The following is a 16,129-nucleotide window of genomic DNA, read 5'->3' on the forward strand; positions in this document are numbered from 1 at the left end:
GTTAACACTCAATGTATCATGCTGCTTGTCTCGATGTCAATGCTTTCCTAAGTCTCTAATACACATTTGTGACCCAGCAGTTTAGCTTATCAAGAGAAAAATCAGCCTGATAAGAATCTTGAATGCTGACTTTGTAAGACCCTGAACAAAATGAACCAGACATGGATGATGACCAGGTGGTGGTTAGTTACGTAATCTTAATTAAATAATAAAACCAATTATGTTCAAAATATAAAAAACAGTCATCTACACCTATGAATTTTAGAACAGTTCTCATATTCTCTATATACATAGAGACCTATTTTCTTTTTTTTTAATATTTTTATTACGTATTTTCCTCATTTACATTTCCAATGCTATCCCAAAAGTCCCCCATACCCTCCCCCCCACTCCCCCACCCACCCACTCCCACTTTTTGGCCCTGGCGTTCCCCTGTACTGCGGCATATAAAGTTTGCAAGTCCAATGGGCCTCTCTTTCCAGTGATGGCCAACTAGGCCATCTTTTGATACATATGCAGCTAGAGTCAAGAGCTCCGGGGTACTGGTTAGTTCATAATGTTGTTCCACCTATAGGGTTGCAGATCCCTTTAGCTCCTTGGATGCTTTCTCTAGCTCCTCCATTGGGGGCCCTGTGATCCATCCAATAGCTGACTGTGAGCATCCACTTATGTGTTTGCTAGGCCCCGGCATAATCTCACAAGAGACAGCTATATCTGGGTCCTTTCAGCAAAATCTTGCTAGTGTATGCAATGGTGTCAGCGTTTGGAAGCTGATTATGGGATGGATCCCTGGCATATATCCAGAAGATGTCCCAACCGGTAAGAAGGACACATGCTCCACTATGTTCACAGCAGCCTTATTTATAATAGCCAGAAGCTGTAAAGAACACAGATGCCCCTCAACAGAGGAATGGATACAGAAAATGTGGTACATTTACACGATGGAGTACTACTCAGCTATTAAAAAGAATGAATTTATGAAATTCCTAGGCAAATGGATGGACCTGGAGGGCATCATCCTGAGTGAGGTAACACAAATCACAAAGGAACTCATATAATATGTACTCACTGATAAGTGGATATTAGCCCAGAAACTTAGGATACCCAAGATATAAGATACAATTTGCTAAACTCATGAAACTCAAGAAGAACGAAGACCAAAGTGTGGACACTGTGCCCCTTCTTAGAATTGGGAACAAAATACCCATGGAAGAAGTTACAGAGACAAAGTTTGGAGCTGTGACGAAAGGAGAGCTATTTTCAATAGTAGAATTAGTTCACAATGAGGAATAGAGAGACCTAGACCGCTTTTGAAGAAAGTAAGTAAAAGAAAGCCCCTCCCCTTTCTCACCCAACCGAAATGCCTGTAACCTAAATTCCTGAAGAGATCTCTATGTCCTGAAATTGCACCGGCAGGTTTCCTCTAGGCATCAACATTTTCTCTCCTTTCCAGTTAACCTTTCCAGTTAACACACTTCCCATCAGAATATTGTTCTCATGCCCAATATATAAGCTGTAACTGTGTCAAGATATAGATATACAGGTTGTCAAAGAGGAGAGTATAACAGGAATGTTAGCTTTTAGAAAATGAAGACACAACATAAAAGATGTATTTTTATTAAATTTTAGTAATGTATACTCATGTGTATCTGTGGGACTGAGACTGGAAGTATTAGATTGATTGTCATTGGGGGTGGGGGTGGTTTGGACCTGGGTCCTCTGGAAGAAGTGTTCCTAAGTACTGAGCATCTCTCTGACCCCTGGATAAAAGTCATAGGATCCTGCTTCCCGAAGAATTCACAGGAATTTAATAAGACAGCCTCCCATTGGCTGTTCTGTGATGTAAAAATGCATTCCTCTTCATCCACTGAAATGGCTCTCTGGCTTCTTAAGCATGGAGTTTAAATCATTTCTTATTTTGGACAGTGTTTGTGTGTGTGTGTGTGTGTGTGTGTGTGTGTGTGTGTGTGTGTGTGTATTTTGTTAATGGTGAAACACTTTAGGTGATATACAATCCATTCAGCCAACAGATTTACAAAATTCTACAAAATTCTCACAGGTAATGCCATTGAAGAAATAGCAATAAGCATTCAGCCCAGAGCCCGGCGTCATGGTTCACTAAGAATGCCAATCTTTTGTTAACCAAAATGTTCGACTTCCAAACAGCTGGCTCCCATGTTTAAGTGTTCCATTTTCAGAAAAACAAGAACCCTACAACTCCCTACAGCGGATGCTTTCAGAACCTTGCAAGCTCAGATTCTAATGTCCGCTTGGAAAACACCTCTGTTTCTCACCTTCCAGGAATGCGCTCTTCATCTGCCTCTGAAACTGTTCCTACAGAGAGAACCACAGCATGGTTGGTTGGCTTATATCGAACCGAAAGAAATAGACAGGGGAGGGGAGGACAGAGCTTCAGGAAGCATGGGGCTTCGGAAGGATTCCTTAATGCTCCAGTCGTCACTCTTCTGGTGTCTGGAAGATACAGGCAGTGCTGAGGACAACTGAAGATGACAGATTCCTTACGACAGCTCCACCCAGCCTTCTTTCTTGTGTGTCAGATATCTAGTGGAAATGGTTATTCGATTATAGCTATATCAGTGAATTTTCACGATGCATAAATCACATACCCGCTGAGCTGGCCGACTGGGTGTGGGTGGGCATGCGAGAGTTGGAATGCAGAGAGTGAACTCTTTAACCGCAACACCCACCTCCCAGCCTATAAAGGCAGGACCCCTTCTGGTATTACCAGCACTGCAGTCTCTCTTGGGTCACCAACTCTCCAGCAACAGCATGTCGCTTTCAGTCTGCACCTCCGCACTGTCCAGGAGGTCTTCCTCACAGAATGGGGCGGCAGGCAGACCTTGGGGTGCATCTGCTTCGAGTGTTGCCGGCGGCTATGGGGGATCGGCCTCTGGCTTTGGAGTTGGCTGTGGAGGCCTCTTTTCTGCTGCTTCCATGCTTGGTTCTAGTTCTGGCTTTAGCAGTGGCTCTGCAGGTTGCTTGCCGGGGCTTGGCTCTGCCTATGGGGGACCTCTGAGAGGTGGCGCGGGAGGAATGGGGATGGGGATGGGGATAGCGGGAAGCTCGGGCGGTGGCTCTCTGTGTATCTTTTCTGGCAATGATGGCGGTCTTCTTTCTGGTTCTGAGAAAGAAACCATGCAAAATCTAAATGGCAGACTAGCTTCCTACCTGGGTAAGGTTCGCGCTCTAGAGGAGGCTAATGCAGAACTGGAAAACAAAATTCGTGAGTGGTATGAAACACAGAGAACCGGAAACGCCGGGTCCCAGAGTGATTACAGTAAATACTACCCACTGATTGAAGACCTGAAGAATAAGGTAAGGGGAGGGGCTTTAGAAACCTTTTTATTTTATTACAATATTTTATAAAAATAAATCCTCTTAACTTAGATATTTTTAAACTAGATGGTACTTGGAGAAGTACAGTTCCATTCACCATTAAGTGGCCGTCCTTCCACTGTCTAAAAGAAATGTTCTTCACTTATCAACATTATTTTTAAACAATACATTTGCTTTTAAAATGAAGCTGTCCAGAACCCTTCGGAGTTTTGGGCTTTGCTTTGTTTTGCTGTGGTGCTGGGAATGAACACAGGGCTTCGGGTATGTGACCAAGTGTTCTCCCATTGAGCTACAGCCACATCCTTTGCCTTAGATTGGAGACTGAGCAAGGTTAACCCAAGCCCTGACAGGCAAACGCCATCTGCTGTCTTTCAGATGTGGATTCTAGTTTGGAATGTTTAGGTTTCTGTTTGAGTTTAACTGAGTGCCTATAGAGAGCAGAAAGGTCTCATGGCAGGGAGGAGGTGCTTAAACTGGTATAGAGGAAGGGGGAAGAGTAACATAGGAAGGTTTACACAAAGATGGGGTGGGGATGCACAGAAAAGTAGGGGTGAGGAGGGAAGCCCAACCAAAACTAAAGATGCATAGAAGAGCCATATTAAAAAAAAAAAAAAAAAGCTGAAAGAATGTGATTTAAAGATGAAGAGTTTGGATGGAGGAAAAACGTATTTCGTGTCACGATTTATTCTTATGTGCAAAGTGACACTAGTGAACTAACTGCCAGTGCCTTAGGACTCCGTGTTCATGTGTCTCCCTCTGTTCTCCCAGATCATTTCTGCCAGCGTCAGCAACGCCCAGCTCCTCCTGCAGATTGACAACGCAAGGCTGGCTGCCGAGGACTTCAGGATGAAGTGAGTCCGCTGGTGATAACTCCTTCCTCCTCCCACTCCCCACTTCCTGCCTGCGCTGATGGCAAATGATTCGAATGTCCTGCAGCCCACATGGCCCCTGCCTTCAGTGCACCCCTAAATCCACACAGGGTGCTTTTAAAAGCACTGAAAGTTCACCGTACACAGCTTTAAGTTATAAGTTGCTTCCACCTGGAGCTACGGATCATCTCTTTGCAATGAGTCATAATTCAACCTGATAATTGTACCTATGTTTAGACCTGAATTTTCAATGTATCAAAGTGAATTAACAATATCTCTGCCAAGGGGTTCAATGGAACAATTGTGTCCCTGATGACACATATGACTGAAAGCTTAGCCATGCATTTATTTTTATATACCAGATCCTTTCCCATACCCCACCCTCCTATGCAGAGGGAATACAAATTAATTTCCTTGTTGTATTATAAAATGTCCCCACAGGAAGTTGCAACCTGAGCCTGTGAAGACCCAGTAAAAGCTACTAATGAAGTAACAAGGTTTAAAACAACCCTCAAAGGAAATCAGGCAGAAAGAGTAGCCATCAGTTTATCTCCAGCTAGTTTTAGAATATCATCATAAAGTCAAACTACAGGGAGCCTTCTCCCTGGGATGCATGGATCACTGCTGGTAGGAAGTTCTCGGTTCATCATTTCTTCATCTTTCTTCTCTTGTCTCCAAATGAGGAATAAGCAATCATACACACAGAGGAAAAGTCACAAAATCAAAAATGGCATAATATACTGTTAGCACAGTGTTTTCTTCTCCCCTCCCCTCTTCCTCCTCTTCTTCCTTCTCTTCTTCCTCCTTCCCCTCCTTCTTCCTCCCCCTCCTCCTCCTCTTCCCTTGGGCTGCCTTGAACTCACTATGTAGTGGAGGATGACCTAGAACTCATGGCTCTACTTCTCAAGTACTGGGATTACAGACATGGGCCACATAGCCCAGAAGATGTCCAGGACCCATCGCAATGGTTGTGTTAATGTTGACTTCCTAAACTGTGGACACTTGATTTCCAGGTATGAGAATGAGCTGGCCCTGCGCCAGACCGTGGAAGCCGACATCAACGGGCTGCGCAGGGTACTGGATGAGCTGACCCTGACTAGAGCCGACCTGGAAGCACAGCTTGAGACCCTGACTGAGGAGCTGGCTTACATGAAGAAGAACCATGAGGAGGTCAGAAATAGCTTCATTTTTTTTTCCTCCCAGACCCAAGAATTGCAATTTTGAATTAACAAAGCTGGGGAATATATTATCTCTGTGTTACAGTGACTATTCATTTTGGTGTTCTTCTATGTGTGCCCCCCACCCCCACCCCACCTCACCCTCTTGTGTATGTGTCATGGTATTTTTTTATTAAGGTTTAATGGATTCGAGTATTAGACTCGGGATAGCGGGGAATATTCTGGTTTTATTATTTCCATCATTAAGTAATGGCAGGAATTTTAATTACCTTCATCAAATGTTTTCTTTAAATATGGAGTGTTTCAAAAATGAAAACAAAAGTCTACAACTGACACATATACCAGCCACATATGTTAGAGAAGTGTAACCAATATAAGACATATAGAGAGCTGATGAGTGTATCAGAGGCCGGGGCATGGACAGGAAGAACCACCACTGGCAATGGGCTTCTAAGGAACTTTCTGCTGGGTTCTCAATGACTGTGGTGTGAAATAGTGTACGACCCCAGGTGCCACTTGTGGCACTAGCTCTGAGGCAGTTGCTGGAGCAATCTGCACACCAGGTCTCTTTCCTTTCTGTAAACTATAGGAAGTGGATGTTCTAGAAGCAGAGCCAGGAACCACAGGCACAGAACGTTGAGCCCCTGATCATTCAAGAAACCTGAGAAAATATCTTGGTTTTTGGTTTTAGTTTTTCTTAATCATGAGAGAAAGATTTTCAAGCTTAAAAAAAAAATGTGCCTTGCGCTAATATTTTGCCTTTATACCAACTCACTCAAAAATATATATACCAACTCACTCAAAAATATATTTTTTATTATTATCGTGCATGAAGAGACCCAAGAAGGCAATCGTACCTGGGGGACTCACTAGCCACATGTACTCCTGTGTCTTTCTCTCTCCATTGCTGTCTCTAGGAACTCCAAAGTTTCCAGGCAGGTGGTCCAGGTGAGGTCAATGTAGAAATGGACGCGGCCCCTGGAGTGGATCTCACCAAGGTCCTCAATGAAATGAGAGCCCAGTATGAAGCCATGGCTGAGCAAAATCGGAAAGATGCAGAGGCCTGGTTCCTTGAAAAGGTAACACTGCAAGATTTGATGCATTCCCAGAAAGCCCTTTGAGCCAGCGCAGAGCTCACCCCATCCACTTACTTTGCTGTTACAGAGCGGAGAGCTCCGAAAAGAGATCAGCAGCAATACGGAGCAGCTTCAGTCCAGCAAGAGTGAGGTCACCGACCTGAAGCGCATGGTGCAGAACCTGGAGATTGAACTCCAGTCCCAGCTTGCCATGGTAGGGTGACATGCAGAGAGAGACGACGCATCCCTTAACTTCCAAAAAAAGATGTTGCACCCACCGTATGCTGGACCGTGGGCTGCCGTCTTGTTCTCTGATCCCCAGACAATTCTGTCTATCTCCCATTTGCAGAAGTCGTCCCTGGAAGGCTCGCTGGCTGAAACCGAGGGTGGGTACTGCTGCCAGCTGTCTCAGGTGCAGCAGCTGATCAGCAGCCTGGAGGAGCAACTCCAACAGGTGCGGGCTGACTCAGAGCGCCAGAACGCCGACCACCAGCGGCTGCTGGGCGTCAAGGCTCGCTTGGAGATGGAGATTGAGACCTACCGCCGGCTGCTGGAGGGGGACAGCCAAGGGTGAGCAGACAATAAGATTGGAAACATCGTAGGGGCTGAAAGACTGTAGACACCTGATGCAGATTTTTTTTTTTCTGCAGTGGGAGAAGAGGGCTGTAGTCCACTAAACAGGGAACAAATCTTACCAGTGATCCTAGCACTGAGAAGTCTGGGGCAAGAGGAACCTAAGTTCTAGACCAACCTGAGCTACGTCTGCATACTGCCTGCAGGAAGAGGGGGTGGGCTGGGGAGCTTGCAAGTGTAAAGAACTGAGTCCAGAGCCCCCAAAACCCATGTCGAGTGTATCTCTAACCTCATTGCTCCTGCTGAAGACAGAAGGTGGGGGCATGAAGAGCCCCAGAAGTCTGTGGCCCAGTGTGTCTCAAACAAGGTGTAGTCCAGAACCAACACATGAACATGCATGCACACACATACACACACACACACACAGAGACTTTTGAAGAGGAGGGAAAAAAGAATAAAACAACAAATCTAGAAAATGCATGCCTAGAATTTTACTAAATAATAGGCAGAATGTATTCACTTGATACTAATTAATAAAATGCTCATTGTAAATGAGTACTTACATGTTCTAGAAGAACCATCTCTTGATGCTAGGGATAACACATCAATAGCAGCCATCCGGACCACCCAGCCCCACGGTAGCAAACCTGTCACCAACAATAGCAGCCTAATCTGGAGGGAAGAACCCCAGATGGTAAATTAAGACAGCTGATTTCTGAGACCAAGCTGCTGCTTCCCCTCAGAGCCCATTGTAGGAGGTTTGGATGAAAATGTGTGCTGACCCAATTAGCTACCCTCATGGTGCATCAGTCAGCCAAGAAACTTGAAGTAGCATCTCTATTTTTGCTGTGGTTGTGTAGGCGTCTCTCATGTTTAAACTCAAGCAGCAGGGTCTCCTTCCTTATCCAACAATCACGTGAGCACAGCTCTCCTTCTCTTTACAGTGACGGTTTTGACGAAAGCTCATCCCTTTCTGTCTCCAAACCTCAGACACCATCAGTCGATTCCTCTAAAGGTATGGACACGAGAATCATTAAAAAAAATAAGTCAGAATCTCATTCATGAAATGACTAACCTGTCAGATCTCACTAAAGGTTGAGCGTAAATAACTTAAAATATATTTGTGTTCTGAGCAGGGGACATATCTCTGCTCAAACCCACTGAGCAGTGGAGTGGTATATTAAAACTCTCAGCAAGCTCAAGTAAGAAAATCCTCCTCTAGGAAGACAAAATGAGCGCCGTGAGACAAGGTTTCTCTGTGTACCCCTGGCTGTTCAGGAACTCGCTCTGTAGACCAGGCTGACCTCGAACTCATGGAGATCCACCTGCCTCTGCCTCCTGAATGCTGGGATTACATTCATGCACTGCCATGCACACTTCTTAAATGCTTTAAAGTACACCAGGGTTAGTGTGTGCCTGCCATCCCATCTCTTGGAAGGCTAAATTTTTCTAATAAAAATTTTAAAAGAGAGAGAGAGAGAGAAGATAGTGAGTTCCAGGCTATCCTGGGCTAATATTTAGCAAGACCCTGAGCTGAAAGAAAGACCTAGAGGAACAGAGAGATGGAGGGGGGTGCTGAGTATTTTGATTTGTGCACAAGACAGTCCTGAATAAATTTCATTTCCACTAAGTAAAACTCACCTGGTTTGGAATGGAGTCACTTCCAAAAGTCTGAATTTGATGAAAAGCTTAAGTTGAACAAGAATAAACTTTGGGTTGATAACTGCTTTGTACTAACCATTACCCTCTTTTCTGTTTTGTTTTGTTTTTTTTTTCGTTTTGTTTTGTTTTGTTTTACCTTTAGACCCAAGTAAAACTCGAAAAATCAAGACAGTCGTGCAGGAGATAGTGAATGGCGAAGTGGTCTCATCCCAGGTTCACGAACTTGAAGAAGAGGCGTAAGGCCTCACACGGGCTCCTTTGGAATGCGGAGTTTACAGCCAGGAGTTCCTGCTTCCTGCAGTGCGCTATATTAATTCAGCATCTGTTTGGGCCAGTTTCCTTTTCCTTGGATTCTCTATGCGCGTTGGGTCTTGTTAGCATTTCTGAAACGATATCCAATTTACAAGTCTCTGTGGCTGTGCTGGTCTTCATTGCAACCCCAGATCACCTTACTGGTCTTCCTGGGCCTGAAGAAGTCTTTCCACTAAGTTTTTCTGGTCGCCTGGACCATTTGTTTAATCCCACAGCTTTGATGGAACAGTATGGGTTTAACAACGCTAACTTTAATTAAAGATTAACGGCAATGAAGTGAAGTGTGTGCCTCTCCTTGATTTCAACAAGACTGTCAAGGGCATAGACAGAAGCTTTTAAGATATTAATAAAAAAGCACATAAGCACTCAGACCAAAAAAAACAAAAAACACTGAGGTTGGAAATTAAGATTATTTTAAGGGTTCATCCTCTCGGAGGTTAATGGAGTTTTATATTTTATAAGAGAGAACACTTGTTCCATTTTCTGGGGCCTTCTTTCATACAGTCAATGGGTTCCTATCCACTTAACTTCATACACTTAATGATGACCTGATGCTAGGGGCTGTGTGTCAATCATAGCCATCTGGACCACCTGGGTCCCATGGTAGCAAGCCTGTCATCAACAATAGCAGCCAAATCTAGAGGGAAGAACCCTAAGTTGTAGGTTAAGAAAGCTGATTTCTCTCTTAATGAGGACCCAATGGCATAGAACGGAAGCTAGGAGATTTGATGGTGAATAAGACTTGGTCCCTGTCTTGAGGGTCGAGGTAGACATCTGCCAGGCATGGTGACACCTTGACAGGGGGTTCACAGAAGTTTTGAAGAAGAATGGAGGAAGAAGGGATCAAGTTATTGGAGGGCAACTGTATCGTTCAGAAATTGAACAGGTGTGGCGAGAGAAAGATTAAAGCGTATATACGTAACAAGATGCAAGGGTGGGGACCTCCGCTGCATCAACCTCCTTTCTCCTATCTGGCAGTGCTGAGGCCTAGGGTGGGGCTTTATGAGAGTGAGTCAGAGTCAGACTCACAAGCCAATGGCAGGTTGAGTTGAGACAGAAGATAACCAAAGTCTAAAGCAGAGTAGATGGTGGTTTGACCTAGGTTGCCAAATCCGAAGCTCCGGAAAGAAGACAAGGGTTAGGATGGAGTGAGGAAGAACCAGGACTCTGAAGTCAGACTGGGTTCAAGTCCTAGCTCTGTTGCTTAATCTTGAGAAACTTCTCTCTGCATGCATCGGTCGCCTACCCGTGTGTTGCATGCACATGACCGTGCAGGTGCACACACCTGCAGCCCTGCATGTGCAGCCCAGAGCAGAGCATTGGGCTTCTCCCTCTCTCTCACTCTCTCACTGAAACTGGAAACTAGGTGGGCTGGCCATGGAGTTCTCAGGCCCACAATGCTGAGTGTGTGTGTGTTCCCCGCTTTTCATACATGTGTTGAGGATTCTAATTCAGATGCCTACAAGGTTATACTACAAGGGAAGGCAGCTGTCTAAAAAGTTATTGGTGGCTTCACAGTGGCTTGAACTTCATAGAATGGCACCGGGCTCCAAATCACAGTCTTGTTTTCTACACAATCTTTGTGAGAAGTTCTCCAGTCTCACCCTAGTAACTAAAGTGTGAAATGCTTTCTGAAATCTGTGTCCTCACTGGCATGAGATGCAGTTAGCACAGCACCCACCCTAGTCTTTGGAGGGCTGTGACAAGATACTTTAGACCAGGAAATGACAGAAACTGTGATTCCTTGCTGTTCTGCAGGGAGAATGGGTGTCGACTCAGGGTCCACGTTCTGGGCAGAGGGCAGAGTAGGAAGGGAACTTCCTGGGACCTCTGTTTTGTAACACACTAATCCCATCTGCAAGGGCTCTGCCCGTAAAACCCCAAATGTCCCACCTCTTGATGCTCCACACAGGTGATTAGATTTTATTTCAGGAGGACAGGAACTTTCTTGGGCCACTACAGTGACCTAATGAGACTCCAGCCTCTACCACCAGATCACAATCTCTGATTCAGCACAGGTATAAAGGGCCCTCTGGACTGTGCAAGACACAAATTGAGAAAATATCCTTAGGGGAAATAAGACACTCAATTGAGGATTACAAATAAAAAATTAAAAGCAACAAACATGTTGCTTACATTATGTTAATGTCTACAATTTTGCAAACTTAAGTTCTTACTGTGTGTGTGGTTGTTTTGTAGAGAGCTGAGGAAGTGCCTGGGAAATGTGGGCTATGCTCGATGCCTTGCTACAGCGATCCCTTGGGACTGCTAAGGGTTTCAAGAGTTTGCTCTATTTTCCCTTTTGTGTGTGCCTTAAACGTTTAACGGGTGCATGTATTACTCTAATGATCAAGGACAACACAGACCTTAGTCATTTAGACAAATGTGTTTGATGAAAATTTAACTGAAGAGTGGAAACCACCTAGAAATACCCACTTAGGATGTAAACAGCAAGACTCCTTTTGGCTTGGTGACAGCGCCACCTACTGGAACACCAGAAAGAGAACTTTTTAAAAACTACCTTGTTTGTTCAGGTCATTGAAGATTAGGATATTAGGGTGTTTCTTTATTAGAAAGGAAGAAGGAAGTGGAGAGACGGGGAAAGGAGTGAGGAGAGTTTATTCGTTATCAACTTAGTGAGTTATGACTTAGTAATCACTCAGCGGGTCTACTAGACAGATTCCTACGGTGTAAAATGAAATTAGTAATTCATATTTAGAATACCAGACAGGCAAGCTGATCGTCTCGAGTGCTTCAACATGTACTAAGATATCAAATAAAGTGAAAACATATTCATATGCCTGAATAAATGACCTTGTGTGGAGTAAAATGTTTCTTAAAAGTTAGATGTGACGGTAAGATTAAATTTTATTACGATTAATCTCATGGGCTGGAAAGATGGTTCAGTCAATAAAATTGTACTTACCATGTAAGCAGAAGAACCCGAGTCCAACTCCCAGAATCTCAGAGACTGAGACATGTGGATCTTAGGGGCTCACTGGCCAGCGAGCCCTAACTTAATGGTGAGCCTCAGTCCAAAGAAAGAGCCTGTCTCAAAATACAAGGTGGACAGAGTCTGAATAACTACATCTGATCTCTACAGAAGTGCATACATATGCTCATACACCTGTACACATATGTGTACAGGCACATGTCCACACAGGTATGCATGCTCAAAAATGCACGTGTGCACATGCGCACACAGATTTTGTCGTAAACTCAAGAACTTTAAAAAAAAAAAAAAAAAAAAAAAAGGACGTGTTGTGTTGTCTGTATCTCTTTCATCACCGAAGCTGGCTCTAAATGCTTTGTCTGCATCATCTAGTAACAAATTAGCAGAAGATATTACAACCAGAATTCATGGTCCAACTTAATCACCTGGTGAAGTGCACACACTAGAATACAACCCACCAATGTATAAAGAATAGAAACATTGATCTAGAAACCCTGTGGCAAGCAGGACATGGTGACATACCACTGGGATTCCGGATACTCTGGAAACTGAGACAAGAGGATCATTTCAGCCCCGGAGGTTGAGGTCAGCCCAGTGGGTAAGCTAAAGAAGCCCCAGCACAAAAGAATACATTTCTATGATCCCATTTATATGAAACTGTCAGGATTCTTCAGACCAGGAGCTTTAAGTGCACTCATTGTTCCATATGTACAGAGCAATGTATCTGCACACAGTCTCTGCAGATACAACCCTAAAATAACAGTGGCCAGAAGGTTGATCTGCCTTCATGGTGATCAGCAGTGGAAACGTGGCACCACGTGGGATCAGCAGGGGCCTGCCTGAGCGAGCTGGTACCTGCTCTGAGCACTGACTGTTGACTCGTCAGGGATTTGGAATATTATGACACAAGCCCAGGGTTCCTTAAGCATGACATCAGAGACACCTGGCACCCACTGTCCACTGTGTACAGTGGGCAAGGACAGAGTCGAAGGTCAGTGGTCTGAGTTTGGTTTGGGGTCTATCGCTTGCTGGTGGTTTTATTTCCCAGTCTCATCTATAAGATCAGGGTACAGACTGATGCCTACTGAGTCAGGGGCGTGGCACAGCAGCCGAGCTCTTGTGTCCTGAGTTCAATCCCCACTACCAAAAAAAAAAAAAAAAAGTGCCTACCTCCCACAATTATTTTAATAATTTAGGGAGTTAATTCATTTATGGCACTAACTCAATGTTAGCCACGGTCCATCAGAAAATAAAGAACACAGTTCAGTTCTGAGACTAGAACACGAGCTAATTTGCATATCACCTCCTCCATACATAGTCTTTTCCTTCTCCTCATAGGCACTCCTAAACATTTGGATGTTGAAAAGGAAATATGCAATGTTCTTGTGCATCTGAAATATTCCAGACCTGATACACAGGCAGGGGATCGATCATATTTGTCTTCCTGTACCACAGGTTACTCTCAGCATCGGATAAGTCCATTTCCATGCAAGAGCTTTGTGAGCAGCAAACCCCTTGAGAACTGTAAGATGACAGCCTTGCGGCAGCTGCTCACACTAAGGGAGAAAGCCCCACACATAAATACCCTGTGACCTATAAAACTGGCTGAGGGGAATCTTAGTACGCTCAAGGACCTAGCTCCTGTGATATTACGGCTCACAGTATACCTTAGTGTCAGGAATAAACCCACAGCTTTACCAGCACGCCATGCTGGTAAAATTCAGAATAGATATGTTCAAGCTCCATCGGAAGCAGAAGCATGGGCACCAGGCAACTCAGAAACAATTTCTATATTCAGGCCTTCCTTAAAAGTCATTGTGGATTGTAGTTGCTAAAAGATGTCACTGTTGATGTTGCGTTTCACATATGTTCTGTGTGTGTGTGTGTGTGTGTGTGTGTGTGTGTATGCTTGTGTGTGTACATGAATGTGTGTGAGCATGCATGTGTGTACGTGGATGTGCATATGCTGCTACACACAGTGTAGATATCAAACGTTGGTGTTTCTGCCTTATTTGTTATATTTATTATTGCTATTTTTTTGAGACAAGGTCTCTTCATTGAACTGGAACCTAGCCATTGGACTTATGGGTATACAATGCTGCCCTCAGCTTTGTTTGTGTTTGTTTGTTTGTTTGTTTGTTTGTTTGTTTGTTTGACATAGGTGCTGGGCATCCAATATGGGGGTCCTCCTGCTTGTGCAGTCAGCACTTCCCACTCAGCCACCTCCCCAGCCCAGTGCATCTACTTTTAAAGAGATGCTACTTTCTTCCTCAAAATCATGGGAACAAGTACGTGACTTGTTTAATGGAACAATTCACAAAGGACAGCGGGGTCTAACTCTGAAAGGAGATGGTGCTTCAGGCTCTGTGAGGGAGGAATTGTTTTCCTGAGCACTTTACTCGAGATGGCTCACCTTTTACAAAAGGACAGTCATGGCATGATGCATATCCACAGGAGTTCAGCATTTTGGAACTATGGGAAGCGCCATAAGCACAGGACACTATGACAGGCTGGGCAGTCTGTCCGTTGGGACCCACCTCCTATAGTTGCGCGTACATGAAGTTTCCACCAAGAAAGGTGTATCTGTTTTGAAATATTTCATTTGCTGGGAACCACTATGGGATTTTGAGAATTCACTTAAGGGTACAGTTTCACTTTTCAAGTGAACAGAGCTACAAATGTAACATTTAAAGCAGTTCAAGTGTAAACTTTATTTTTAAGCAGCGTGCAGTTGGTGTGGTTTTTATATAGTATTTTATATTCCTTTATTTGCATATTGACTCAACCGATTTCTTTGCCATCACAAGCCTGTAAGTATCTATGTATTCTACTGAAAATAATGTCAACCTGAAAGGCCTAGATGCGAATGCACGACACAGCACCATACATTGCTTTCCTTATCAGATTGGTACAGAGGGAGTAAGGCAGGAGTAAGGCGTCACCAACTTTCATTGGCAAGTGTCACCATTCCACACATAATATACATGACTGTTCAACAAAGGTTTGAGGAGGAGGCTATTTGTGTGAAACATACAACAATTCTCACTCCTTTTTTATTGGTTTTAAAAGGAGCAACTCATACTATCAAACAGATATTCCCAGGGCATGTTTTCTAATGGTGTGACACTCTTAAATTGTTACATTTTACATTACATGAAAGGACTCCCAGGATACTTTATGTTTTAGGGACATCTATTCTAAGCCATCTTATGTGCTGGATGGTGGAGTAATTTCAATGTTAAAATGTCCTATCTTATCTAACAGCATCTGGGTAAACTGGCAGATAAATTTTTATCAGTTTAAAAAAAAATAGGCAGTCGGCATCCTAGTAAGAGATAACCTGGGAACAAAATCTGTGGCCTCCCATCCACCCTGATCAGAATTCACCACCTGGTTATAGATAAAAGCATGGCAGTGTGTCTCAGTTCCCTGTTCTCCTTGTGCAGAGGCGGAGGTCAGCAGAAGTCTCCCAGGGCCATCTACCTGGCTGGAAACTCACTCGGATCCCCACTGGAGTCCCCAGTGGCAGGGCTCTCCCCCATGCGACCCTGGGCAGTGTTTGTACAGCTTGTGGGGCTGAGGGAACTGGCAAGCTGAAAGCTGGGATGATGAGAGTCGCCCAGGGGGAAGGCATGGTTCAGCAGGGAGGAGACCAACGGGAGCCTGAGTCATCGTTATCGTGACTATCTGTCACCTTGAGGGTACACGGGGAACAGTTGCATGACAGGGGATTGTTTCTAAGGAGTGAAGGGACAATACGTGTCAGGTTGTCTTTCCCAAGACACACTAAAATAGCAAGTTACACAATTATTTGTCAATTTAGATGGGAGATATTTTATTGCCACTGTTATAGAAAGGGGCCTTTATTCAAATATCCATGTGAGCTTTCATCGTACATGTACATTACAGATGCATATACATACATATATACATCCTCTCTACATGTCCTTCTGCTGAGGCTTTTTACCCAGATCATACTCCGTACAACCTGAAACTATAGACATCTAGATCCCTTCATCCAACAACACGCTAAGTTCATCATGAGCGTATCTGCCTCTGTGTCTCCTGTGTACCTGGATCTGATTATTGTTCCCCATTACCATGGCCATCACAAGCCCCAGCCAAGCTGGATGCCCACACAGCTTCCAC

At 44.2% G+C, this 16,129-nt stretch overlaps 1 protein-coding gene and 1 long non-coding RNA gene across 2 annotated transcripts; one reads left to right on the forward strand and one right to left on the reverse strand.

The window, feature by feature from the left end:
* Positions 1-2,108: 2,108 nt before the first annotated feature.
* On the reverse strand, positions 2,109-7,674 carry LOC115032307 (uncharacterized). Its single transcript, XR_003837957.1, has 4 exons — positions 7,617-7,674; positions 6,262-7,030; positions 2,747-3,142; positions 2,109-2,562 (listed from the first exon to the last, which is right to left on the reverse strand). It is a non-coding gene; the product is annotated as an uncharacterized LOC115032307 (long non-coding RNA).
* On the forward strand, positions 2,791-9,289 carry Krt12 (keratin 12). The gene is made up of 8 exons (XM_021176471.3): positions 2,791-3,336; positions 4,126-4,208; positions 5,240-5,396; positions 6,322-6,483; positions 6,569-6,694; positions 6,830-7,050; positions 7,998-8,068; positions 8,858-9,289. The coding sequence occupies exons 1-8, from the start codon at positions 2,791-2,793 to the stop codon at positions 8,953-8,955; spliced, it is 1,464 nt and encodes a 487-aa protein (XP_021032130.1). The 3' UTR covers positions 8,956-9,289.
* Positions 9,290-16,129: the final 6,840 nt, after the last annotated feature.

Source organism: Mus caroli, unplaced genomic scaffold (assembly GCF_978045245.1).
Source record: "Mus caroli unplaced genomic scaffold, Mus_caroli_1 scaffold_13, whole genome shotgun sequence".
In the NCBI taxonomy this organism is placed as follows: domain Eukaryota; kingdom Metazoa; phylum Chordata; class Mammalia; order Rodentia; family Muridae; genus Mus; species Mus caroli.